The 13,180-nt window shown below is 38.9% G+C and overlaps 2 protein-coding genes across 2 annotated transcripts in view; one reads left to right on the top strand and one right to left on the bottom strand.

The window, feature by feature from the left end:
- The window catches only part of pigk (phosphatidylinositol glycan anchor biosynthesis, class K), an 87,957-nt gene that overhangs the window by 33,254 nt on the left and 41,523 nt on the right, over positions 1–13,180 (bottom strand). The gene's annotated exons all lie outside the window — the stretch shown is intronic.
- LOC112152433 (protein PRRC2C) overlaps positions 2,068–13,180 on the top strand; it is a gene marked incomplete at its 3' end in the record, with an annotated part of 12,916 nt that continues 1,803 nt past the window's right edge. Inside the window, 2 exon segments of the mRNA XM_024282022.2 lie at positions 2,068–3,077; positions 11,206–11,375. Coding sequence (XP_024137790.1) covers positions 11,261–11,375 — 115 coding nt within the window.

The following is a 13,180-nucleotide window of genomic DNA, read 5'->3' as shown; positions in this document are numbered from 1 at the left end:
AGGGCCGGATAGAATTACCTGGAGGGCCGGATCCGGCCCCCGGGTCTTGACTTTGACAGGTGTGTCTTAAAGAGACCAAACATGTTACAACTGAAATAGTGTTTTTAATGGCAGGAGGCCTAAAAAGAAAAAAAAACCTGCCCCAGCAGGTTTTTAAAAATCCTTGTGATTTCAGAAAACCCTGACGTCTCCGAGGTCTCCGCTCCGTTCAGTCTGCTGCTTTCTGCAGGTAAAACAGCAAAAACCAGAAACGCAAACTTGTGGAAAAGTTTCCCAGCACCGTCTTTCTGCTTCAGTTCTGCAAAGTACATTTCCACACACATAAATCCAACCCACGTAGGTGTTGTTCTGATCTGTGGGGTTTTTGGTAACCCTCACCCTCATTAGGCCGTGCAGCCGTGTGTGCACAGCCACGCTGCTGCTCTGTCGTCACAGCAGGCTGTCTGAGCTGGGTGGCCTGCCTGGAAAGGCTGCCACTCTCATAGCTGCTTCATGCAGGATGATCCATCATGTCACCATGCAAACATCCATCGGGTTCATGAACTCATGCAGAGGCTCAGAGGAATCCAGATCTGCTGATCCTGGATCACTGCTGGCTGAGTTTACTTCCACAGCTTCACCTTGAAGTTGTGCGTCTGCTTTGTTAAAACAGAAAAAAGTTTATTCTCAGAGTCTATTCCCTATAAATCAGGAAAGCATTGAAGGAGCACATCGAAACGTCAAGATTTAAAAATGTATTTTTTATCTAGAAAACAGTTCCTTGGGAAACTGTCGGACTCAAAAGGATGAAAAACGCCACGCTCAGCTTTAAACAAACGACATGTAAATGCAGAAGCTTAAACAGGACTCAAACAGCTGTCTGTGAGCTCCTACACAAAGACTGCAATGTTTGTGACGCTGCGACGATCCTGAGTGTCGGGACAAATCTGAGCACACGAGGAGGAGACCTCACTCAGAGGAGAGCTCAGGTGAGGAACAGGTAAACTACAATGAAGCAACATGACCTGAGGGAAACCAGTCTGCTCTATGTAAACGTTCATATACAGGTTCACCTGCTGACATCATCACAGGGGCAGCATCACTACTGTTTACTTTAACAGAGTAAATGCATCCAAAACAAAACGTCATCCAGATCGATGAACTATAGTCATTATAAAAGGTAAAAAATAATGGCCAGAACAAAAGATGCATCAGTGTCCATTTGCCCAACTTTAAATCTCCTCATCTGTCCTGCTCTGTTCTTAATGTCTCTGTTTCACTTTACAATGATTTGAGTCTCATCTGATTCTGTAACTCCAGAACCAACTGAGAACAAATCTCAAACCTTTACTGTGATTTCCTTCTTCACAGCATTTTTCCAGAGAGTTTGTCCTATTTCTGGTAGTAATAAGTGCCTCAGACGGTCAAAATTACCCTTACAGGGGTTTCAGTGAAAGCAGTCGTGGCAGACTGTGTCTGAAGGAGAGGAAAGAGGAGGAAGCTGAGGTTTATTTTGGGGGTTTTATTGTGAAAGAAGCCAACAGGAAGCGTGTTTGGGACAGAATCAGCTCAGGAGTCCAGCTTCTTCATCCTCCAGACCACAGAGATTTCTAGACGGACTTCCCCAACAGCAGAAACCGTCACTTCTGCTCAGGAGTGTTTAGGATTTCCTGTCTTTGAAACGCATCAAGAATTTGTCCTATCAGGTCACAAAGGTCACTGCACACCCGACACAGATCTGAACTCCAACAATTTTAAATGTATTCTCAACATTCTATTTTGAAAGTTTAACACTTCGATTGTTATTCTTGATCAGGAGAGTCAAACTCCGTCACACAGGGGGCTAAAAACCAAAACACACCTTAGGTCACGGGACGAACAGGATCAACATTTATTAAAACATAGTGGCGGGCCGTGCATTTCACACCTAGGCCTTCAGTAGTGCTCNTGTTTTCTCAAAGTGTTTATGATAGATAGGCACTTTTACCAAGTCTGGTTATACCTTTTCTTCCTTTTCTTGCTTTAAAATATATTTTTCTCTTTAGATTTGTCAAACCTCATCCTAAGAATAGAACGCTGCAGCAAAATTGTGGTCATCAGGCAAACAATACATCTTTTCAGATGTGATGGGAACCTGCTTCGGCTAATGGGAAGAACTAAACACTGATTCATGCTGAAATATGCATAGAACCTTTTATGTATTTGAAATAAAATGTAATAAAACACCACAACCAAATCTGCTTGGTTTGATTTTTTTTAAAATGTAGTAACTTAGGCTGAAATATTCTATGTAGTAATCCAATGCATCAAAAATATGTAGTTTTTTTCTATATTTGTTTTTGGTGTGATAACTTAGACCCTTTACAAATAAACTATCACTAAACCTTGGTGACATATGAACATCATCTGTAGACTAATTAAAATTACATGCTATTTTAGCAGACATTTAGTAGCTATTTGTAGCATACATGATAATTAGTAGTGAAAGAAATCAAGAAAGAAACACCTTTAATGCAAAAGTGTAGCTCTACAAATAATAAATGAATGAATGAATGAATGAATGAATGAATGAATGAATGGAGGCGGAAATTGGTCGAAAGAGGAAAACAAAATAAACAAAAAAACAAAGCAAAAAGATTAATAAGTAAGAAAGTAAATCAGTCAGTCAGTCAGTCGCTTTTAATTGGGTGAGAGGAAGGAAATCTGGCAACTACAACCTGCCATCTTTGATTGTGCGACGGCCCGAGCGGGGCCTCACTCAACTAACAAACTAGTCTGGCACGAGATATCGGGGAGGGAAAGACACAGAACCACGAGTCAGCCACGGACTAGTTCCGGCAGAGACGGCAGAACAGAAGAGGAGCACGAGATACCTGAAGGCGCGGATCGCACTGAGATTATCAGTCCGTGCATGTGTGCTGTCTGTTGGCAGCGAGGAGCGCCACTCGTCGTTAGCCAAAGCAGGTTAGCGGGCTAGCCAGCTTTTGTAATCCGCCGGCAGGATCTGAATTCAGCTACCGCAGACCAGGCCGAAAGCGGGGTTTTTCATTGAGGCCACCGAACACCGCAAAGGACAAAAGGAGTGCTGGAGGTAGCAGGTGCGTCTATATTGAATGTATCTTCCAAATATGTATCGGTGCCAAAACACTAATGTTCACACATGGTCTCTTCTATAGCCAGCTAACATATTAATGCTAGTGCTAGGCTCAAAAAGTGGATGCGCGTGCGAAGCGAAACCATTCTAAAGGATGCGAACTGGCAGCACCTCGTTTGGCGCTACACACATGAGGAGGTGCTACTTGAAAATGTACGATGAATGGTCATTTTGAGCGTAAATTGTGGTGTCTAGGCTGTTGTATAAAGCTGGTTTGCCGTTGGTTTTGGCCTCCTGTCCCCGCCGGCATGAGCCACCAACTAGAGGTAGTTCCGATGTATGCAGGCTGAAAGCCCGTAGACTTGCCAGTCGTCGAGATTTTAGATGAACCTGAATCAAATGACTAATTACTTTGTGGAACAATATGTTTTGTTAGATGTGTCTTTACATTCGAGGCCCGGCCACGACATAAAACTCCTAAAATGTAACTTTAGCAAAGTGGGGAAATTTCAGAGTAAATGTGCAAACATTTGGCTACGTGTGTTGATTCTAAAAAGGTGAATCAGTTTTAAGCAAAATAACATTTTGACAGACTGTCCTTTCCTTATTAGTCATCAAAAGAGAGGATGCTAACTTTCGTTTAGGAGGAGCTTTTCTGCAGGGGTCCCCTCACCTGGAGCATATTGCATGAAAGCAACAAGTAACTGAAAATCCATATTTATACATTAAAAGTTAACAAATCCCTAGTTACGTATGGGCTTAAGAAAATCCTATTTACTCGGCCTGCACAAAAATCTGCGATATGAAATACCTGTAGGTATGTGACAAAAAAAATAAAAAAATAACGCGGATTGCTCCAATCTTTATAGGCTATAGATATTAAATAGACCATTCCAATAGTAAAAAGATCATTAAGATAGCTCAAAGAATAAGAAAGTTAAAGCATGTTAAGTGATCAAAAGTATAGGATAATTTTATTCCTGAATAAACAGCAAAGCAGTGACATTTTTGTGACCAGAAACAAAGATTAGAATCTTTAAATTGTCATAACTTTCTCATTACTTGTCCAATCCACAAGAGGGGGATATTGTTGGAAAGCCAATCAAGCAAACTACAAGAGTCCAATCACAAATTTGGTATTAAATCAATAAGCGATGGTCCTATCACTTGATTGGAAATCGGGCCCAATCTCGTGGTTGATGGCTCGATCGAAATTGGTCTCTGTTGTCCGATCAGGATCGGATATTTCATTTATTCTTATTATGATCAGCGCTTTATATTTCAAGCTTGTTATTCCGGTTAAATACTCCACTAGAAGTCTGCATATCATGAAAAGTTCACAGAATGTCATTGCCAGAAAATGCATCAGAAAAAGGCAGCAGCTCAAGCAGAAAGCTATGCTAACGTAAAGAATTTGGTTAAGCTACCTAGCTGATAACGGATTTAGACTTCCAGGATCAATAACTCTTAAAAACGCTCTAGACTGACATCAAGTGTCTCTGTTGGTTTGTCCAAACACAAACAACAACTTCTAAAGGCATTTCAACAGAAAAAAGACAGAGTTTCTGTTTCTTTTTAATGTCTTCGTGTTGCAGACAGCAGCTGCAAACTGCTACATGCTAGCGCCGTGTTTAAGTCCTTAGGATCCAAGCTGTCTTTTGATATGCTTTTTTGATTTATCTGACAGAGATATAAAAGTTAAGAAAATTAACTAATGTGGTAATAAAACCGAAAATGGAATGTCTCAAGAGCTTAAAAAATAAGCACATAATCTTAAAAATAAAAAAAAATAACCTAATAAATGAAAACTAATAATGATATCAGCTATTTATGAGCACTCATCATCAAATTCATGCTAAAACAAAGTGATCTTTTTTCTAAAGAATTTTAAATGACGACAGAAATCACATTTGGGCAAGAATGTTCAATAGCTCTAAAGATATTAAAGTTTAATTACTAAACTTTCTCATTTGACTAATTATCATTTATATAACAAGAAAGTAGTTTTTTCCTAATTTATATTTGCTCTATTTTCAATTGTTTGTGAAGGCTACTTCACAGAAATGTTCTATTTAAGTTTTTAATTATAAAAGAAGGTTAATGAAATATAAATAGGGGACAACACTTCTTCTTCTTCTTCTTCTTCTTCTTCTTCTTCTTCTTCCGACTTTTCCCTTCAGGGGTCGCCACAGCGAATCAGTTTCCTCCATCTAAGCCTGTCTTCAGCATCCTCCACTCTAACACCAGCCACCTTCATGTCTTCATTCACTGCATCCATAAACCTCCTCTTTGGTCTTCCTCTAGACCTCTTTCCTGGCAGCTCTAGACTCAGCATCCTTCTACCAATATATTCACTGTCTCTCCTCTGAACATGTCCAAACCATCTCAGTCTGGCCTCTCTGACTTTATCTCCAAAACCTCTAACATGTGCTGTCCCTCTGATGTATTCATTCCTGATCCTATCCATCCTGGTCACTCCCAAAGAGAACCTCAGCATCTTCATCTCTGCTACCTCCAGCTCTGCTTCCTGTCTTTTCTTCAGTCCCACTGTTTCTAGTCCAAACAACATGGCTGGTCTCACCACAGTCTTGTACACCTTTCCTTTCATTTGTGCTGAAACTCTTCTGTCACACATCACACCTGACACTTTTCTCCACCCATTCCAACCTGCTTGCACTCTCCTCTTCACTTCTTTTCCACACTCTCCATTACTCTGTACTGTTGACCCTAAATACTTAAACTCCTCCCCCTTCTTTATCTCTTCTCCCTGTAACCTCACTCTTCCACTCTGGTTCCTCTCATTCACACACATGTACTCTGTCTTACTGCGGCTAACCTTCATTCCTCTCCTTTCCAGGGCAAACCTCCACCTCTCTAACTCCACCTCCACCTGTTCCCTGCTCTCACTACAAATCACAATATCATCTGCAAACATCATAGTCCATGGTGATTCCTGTCTAACCTCATCTGTCAGTCTGTCCATCACCATTGCAAACAGGAAGGGGCTCAGAGCTGATCCCTGATGTAATCCCACCTCCACCTTGAACTCCTCTGTCACCCCTACAGCACACCTCACCACTGTCTTACAGCCCTCATACATGTCCTGCACTGCTCGGACATACTTCTCTGTCACTCCAGACTTCCTCATACAATACCATAGTTCCTCTCTGGGCACTCTGTCATAAGCTTTCTCCAGATCTACAAAGACACAGTGGAGCTCTCTCTGACCTTCTCTGTACTTCTCTATCAACATCCTCAAAGCAAATGTTGCATCTGTAGTGCTCTTTCTTGGCATGAAACCATACTGCTGCTCACAAATGTTCACTTCAGTCTGATTTATAAACCAGTATATTTATCTACTAATGATTCTGTTTCATTTCAGCATTTTTTTTAAACAGAGCAGATACGGGAAGAAGAACTGAGGAAAAATGTAAAATGCAGAGTGGTTTAGTTTGACTCCAAAAAAACTAAAAAAATATATATGAATAGTACATCTAGGTTTATGTTTAACATTTCTCTTGTGAAATTGATTTTTTGTTGTTTGAGATACATTTTTTTTTGTATTCAGTACAACATTTCTGTCAACTTACTGTCAAAATAAGTTAACAGGAATTAAGTTAAATTATGTATTCAAGACAGAAAAGTAGGATTCAAAACAAAAATGCTAAATGTAAAACTAAATGTGTGTATATATATATATATATGTACATATATTTATAAAGTGACTTTAAATTAAATTTTATGTATAAATATATTGCACAGTTATGCACAAAATATACGCTGTACTTGAACAGGAAATACTCTGAATACAGACATTATGAGTATATTCATGATTAAATTCATTAGAATCAAATAAATTGTATTTATGGTGGACAAATCTTTTTTATCAGAAGTACACATCTCATGATAGCAGGTGAAACAGTAAAATAAAGACATGCAAACTAAAAACTCATAAAGCAGTAAATGAAAATATTTTGTCAATAAAAAAAGGAAGGAACAGCAAATATTCAAGAGTGAATGTGACCCCAGAGACAGAGGATGGTTTTTTTTACTAAAACACACCATAAAAATTGAAGCAGCAAAAGTGGTAAACCGAAAAAATGGAAATAAAGAACCCTCATGCAGCATCTCCATGAATTCTATATTACATATGCTGGATTTAGATCAGAAAACAACCGAGAACAACCGAAATCTGCTCCTGTATGCTTGTAGACATCGTTTGCAGCCAATCAGCTTGCTAGATTCGGTCACGTGACCTCATGTTCCAGCGTTCAATTTTTGGTAACGGAGGCTTGCAAATGAAAAAACAGTACCTGCTAATTGTTTTTTTCTCATGAAATTTACAGAAGATGAAGAATACATAAAGAGTAATCGACTAGTAGCAAAATTAGACGACAACTAACTTTTTTAAAAAAAACTGAAGAGTGGTTTTGTGAACTGCAATCTTCATCCGGAAAATTTATAGATTGTACTGTGTGGATTGAAAAAATTCCAGAAGCAGATTAAATAAAAAATTCTGGACTATAACATAACGAGATGTTCTTTGATGTAGGGGTGGGCGATATGACGATATAAAACCGTCTTATGATCTCCAAAGCTGGCGATCTGTCATTTTTGAGAGATTGTTTTATCACGATATTCTAGTCTGCATGGCGCACAGCTGCTGCACAACATGAGAGAAAGACAGAGAGATTCTGGACATTTTGATCTTTTCCACTTTCTGTACAGAACATGGAAATCAGGATTAATCTGATTATGCTGTTTTTTAACTTTATAATTTTCACTGGAAAACGTCATTTTATTCTAAAGTATGTTTAAATCAACACACAAATATTTGTTATTTTGAGCAGTTAGGACCAAAAGTTAATTTTGTGTTTCACAGTTCTAGTCAAGTTAAATAAAAGCACAGCAACATTGTACATAGTGATGGTGAAGTATTTTCCTAGAGCATCTGTCACAATAAAAAGAGTTGGAATATGAGAATGTGAAGTTTATTTCATAATTAACATTTTTTAGGCGCTTTTCAAAACAGCATTATGTTAAAAACATTGCAACTTTTCACATAAGCTTCTGCAACATCAGGCATAATTTCAGTGAATAGCGGAAAATATACTTTGTCATATGCCGTGATATATATAATTTTATTATATAAATGTTTTATATTGTGATATACATTTTTTTCCATATCGCCCGGCACTACTAATTATGTATGTAACGATTCAGTCGAGCTTTAATTCAATTCACCGTTTTAAAGTCAGGATTTAGATTATTTATTTATTTTTAACTTTTTAATTTCATTTTTTTAATTTTTATTTATTTTTTTATTCTTTCCAACACAAGAATAGTGTAGAATTTTAAGTTTATTAAATGCGTGTTATTGAATGGAAATAAAAGTTTTCAGCCTACAGAGGCTCAATTGTGTAGACACCATCAAATCAGAGTGAAATGAAGATGTGGCAGGCTAGGAAACTAGGACCTACTGCATCAGTCTTACAATGGGTTCAAGGATTTCATCTGGGCACCATTTCCTAGGCAGTAGAGGTCTGTCCGTCCCTCCATGGATATGCCTCCCCAGACCATCACTGACCCACCACCAAACCTGTCATGTTGAACCACGTTGCAGGCAGCATAACGTTCTCCTTGTCTTCTCCAGACTCTTTCACGTCTATCACAGGTGCTCAGGGTGAACCTGCTCTCGTCTGTGAAAAGTACAGGGCGCCAGTGGCGGACTTGTCAATTCTGGTGTTCTTGGGCAATAGGGCTGCCACAAACGATTATCTCAATAGTCGACTAATCTCCGATTATTTTTTTCGATTAGTCGACTAATCGGTTTGTCTGGCGACTGGATGTAAAACACACATCTTAGCTATCATTACCTTTAAACCTGAAGTGTTTAAGCTATATGCTAACTAAAAATAAAGACAATAGTTTATTAAGCCTTCAAGAAATCATGCGGGTTTTCTCCTTAATTTGTTTCTGGCATTAAGACGAAACTTAAATCAAATGAGGTAATCTGAATCAACAACAGAAAACTTAATAAAAGTCTGCAAGTATTTTTTAAAGCTTTACTTTAATATGTAAGATTAATAATACACGTGTAAAGTATTTCAAAAGCTATTAGCAGTTATAAACACACTCTAAATATTTGCCTACTGAGGCCCATTTATTAAAGCAAAACACTAATAACATCTTTGAACTGAAGATATCCCTATACATAAAAAACTTCAGGATGCCCAGATAAACGAAGAGCTTTGAGACATTGCATCTTTAAAAAAGTGGGAAAATGTATATTTTCAAAAAGGGAGAAAAGCAGGGGATGTTAGAATGTACATCAGTTCTTTCATTCTTTCACTACCTACATCCACTGCACATGCGCAGAACGAAATTAAATCATATTTTTCAATTTGGTGGACCGCCCTTAAATCTGTGCTACTTCTCAAATGTTGTGGATACTATGCTGTTTGTTGTCATTTTTGTGACTTTAAGTTAGATTTAATTGTATGCTTATTCGGCTAATGTTATGCTACACTTGTAAACTTAGCTATGGACTTTTAGGCGAGCTACTTCACTTTTGGGACTCGCACTTCGCTCCACAACTCCGCGGCAGATCCGTACCGACACACAGCTTCTCTGTCTGCGCGGTAAACGTTTCAAAATCCGCTCTTTGAACCGGCGCGGTATATGAATGAAGCCTTGGACGAGCGGTTCATTATCCGCGCAATCCTTGCGCCGTTTGGTTAGAAGAGCGCAGATAATGAAACGTTCATTATACAGACAGAAGCGCCGTAGACACGGATCTGCTGCAGATCTGATGGATTATCTCCAAACAGCGCATTAATGACAGCCGAACAGGATCAATTTAAACCCGGAAAACTGCCGCGGCTGAGCTAGCTGTGTTAGCGCCGATGTTAGCATAGCTAGACGAAGCTCTGTTCAACGTGATCAAACTTAGTCACAACATGCTTCATCTTCATGCACCGCCATAGCGATCTTATGGAACACAAGTTCTGCCTTAAAGAAATTACATTGGACAATTTTCCTTTTTTATTTTTCTTATGTTTCCCCACATTTTCGAGTTGCGTTAGCGTGTTGTTGTATTGTTGTTAATACTCCAGCCTACCCTGTAACATACATCACTGCTGACCGGATTAGCACCACTGCGCATGTGTGAAGAGAACGACAGACCCGGCATTTGAAAGCGCGCACCATTTTGAGATCAAAACAAGGAAAAAACAAACAAAAAAACGACGCTTCGACAACCAAAATAGTTGTCGACTATTTTAATAGTCGACGTAGTCGCGACTAATCGAATAATCGTGGCAGCCCTACTGGGCAGTGAGCACAGGGCCCACTACAGGACGTGGGGCCCTCAGGCCACCTTCATGAAGTCTGTTCCTGATTGTTTGGGTAGAGACATTCACACCAGTGGCCCTCTGGAGGTCATTCTGTAGGGCACGAGCAGTGCTAAGCCTGTTCCGCCTTGCACAAAGGAGCAGGTATCTGTCCTGCTGAGGGGTTGAGGACCTTCTACGGCCCTGTCCAGCTCTCCCAGAATAACCACCAGTCTCCTGAAATCTCCTCCATGTTCTGGAGATTGTGCTGGGAGACACATTAAACCTTCTTGCTGCAGCACGTGTGGATGTGCCATCCTGGAGAAGTTGGACAACCTGTGCAACTTCTGTAGGGTTAAGGAATCGCCTCATACTGCCAGTAGAGATAATTATCAAGCCAAAATCAGCACAAGTGGAAAACCAGCCAAAAAAGATCAAGAGGGAGAAACTTAAAAATGACCTCCACATGAAACACCAGTCCTGTTTGGAGGGTTTTCTAATTGTTGCCACTGAAGTACACCTGTTGTTAATTCCATGAACATCAATACAGCTGAAATTGATTAACGAGGCCCTCAGCTGCTTAACCAACCAGAAAATTATCAGACAGGTTTAATTCAATTCATGCCAGGCCCAATAAAAAAGTGTTGCTTTAATTTTTGTGAGCAGTGTATTTATGTGTGTGTGACATTATCCGAAGCGTGAGTTTTTTTGATCCATTACACCCCTGCTGAATAACATGGTTTAAGCACTGATGGATGCTCATTTGTGGGGTTTATATCTTCTCTTCTCCTTACACTCCAGGAGGCTGGTTCTGGAGGTGAGGCCAGTGGACCAGACTAAATGAGTTTCCAGCGAAATGTCAGAGAAGTCAGGGCAGAGCATCAAGGCAAAGGATGGCAAAACCAAGTATGCAACCCTTAGCCTCTTCAACACATACAAAGGCAAATCTCTGGAAACTCAAAAAACTGCTGGTAAGACCCCAATGTTTGTAATTCTTTGTCTGGCACTCTGCTGCTGTAGCTTGTAAGATTGTGTCATTAATAATTCTTGCGTTCTTAATTGTAGAAGTGCACCACGGGTATTGAATAATTCTGAATATTTCTGAAAAAAAGCTATACTCTGTATTCAAATATTAACTGCTTATGAAATCTTTTAAGTATATGAATACTTTAGAATGTGTCAAAGTCAAGGCCAGATCTAGCCCTTTGGGTAATTCTATTCGGCCCTCCAGTTCATTTTATTTTATTGTTATTAATGACCCGATGTTGTCTTTCACTTATCTCTCACTGGTATGATTTTGACAAAATATATTTTTATGGAGAGTAAAAAATTGAAAGTTATTTAAGGTTTAAGTTGATTTAATTTTGGAATAATGTCTGCCTTTTTATTATTCATAATTTATTTAAAAAATACGTTTTTAAAATTTCAAAATGTAGTTTTAGTCTGTTCAATAAATTCTTATCCTGTTCTGTCTGTGAGCTAAGGTGCGTTTTGGATTTTTGCCCCCTGAGGAATACGGTGGGAATCACTGGGTACCTCGCGATATGATGCGATACGCGATACATGGCTCACGGTATTGATAATATCGCAATACTGCGATAATTGGTAAAAATCCTCTCTAATAAATAACATTATATAGAAGAACACATATTTTGGGAAAATCTATTCACATTTATTTTTTTAGCTTAAAAACAGTCATAATAAACAACAATTTTGTAAAACAAATTATCAACAATTTTGTGCAACATTGCTGTAATCAGTAATACTATGTCTTTGACAAGCATTAAGACCAATTGATTTGGAATTATCTGTCAGATTCAATGCTAACAATAGTAAAAATGATCAGCCACTACTTAATGCAGAATTGTAGTAAGCAACAGAACAAAAATTAAATAATTCAAGTAGGGACAGTTATCCACCTCCAAAGGAACGTCAGACCAAAGTATGATGAATATGTTTTACAGCCTCTGTCAAGTGTTGCCTAATTTTTTTAGCACTTTTCCCACATTTGGGCTGAGCATCCAAAATTGAAGGCTGTTTTACTCAGACTGCCACTTGAGATTATTTTTCCAATCGTTATCTATTTTCCATTTGGTCAGTCAGCAATCAATAGGTAAAAACCTTAAAACACACATAATTGCAATAAATATTTGCAAATTCTATTACAGAATAAACAATAAACAACTTTAATCAATAGTAATGTATATAATTTTAAGTGCTTGAATTAACTAGCAACCTCCCTATTATACAGTGAATTCATGTACTTTATTTGAATTATTTTTTTTTATAAGTTCATACATCAAATCCTACATTTTTTTATTTAAGAATGACTTTAACCCTTCCGCTCCCTCGGCTTGTTTACATTAAAAGTAGGGTCATCTGGACCCCACAAGACAGTGCGCTGAACTTTTTTTATCATTGATTTTTGAGTTTCACTAATGTCCATGGCAGACATAAAATCCTGTCCACCTTTGTCCACATTTGTCATGGAAGGAATCACACATCAATATGTGGTTGGAGTCATCTGGACCCCAAAGAGCAAAAAGGTAAACATGGAAGTGCATGAAATGGAAAATTCCGACCGGTACCTGAAGTAAACAGAAACTATTGCGAAGCACCCGCCTAGTTCCCACAGCACACCCATCAAACAGAAAATAAGTGATCGCGGTCACTCTAGCGCTCAGACAAAGTCACTTCTTACTAGGGGTGTAACGGACCACGGATGATCCGTGATCCGTACGGATCAGAAGCCACGGTTCGGGACACGGTTCGGACA

Source organism: Oryzias melastigma, linkage group LG17 (genome assembly GCF_002922805.2).
Source record: "Oryzias melastigma strain HK-1 linkage group LG17, ASM292280v2, whole genome shotgun sequence".
In the NCBI taxonomy this organism is placed as follows: domain Eukaryota; kingdom Metazoa; phylum Chordata; class Actinopteri; order Beloniformes; family Adrianichthyidae; genus Oryzias; species Oryzias melastigma.
Note: the sequence above shows the minus strand (reverse complement) of the source record. Positions and strands in the feature narration are given on the sequence as shown.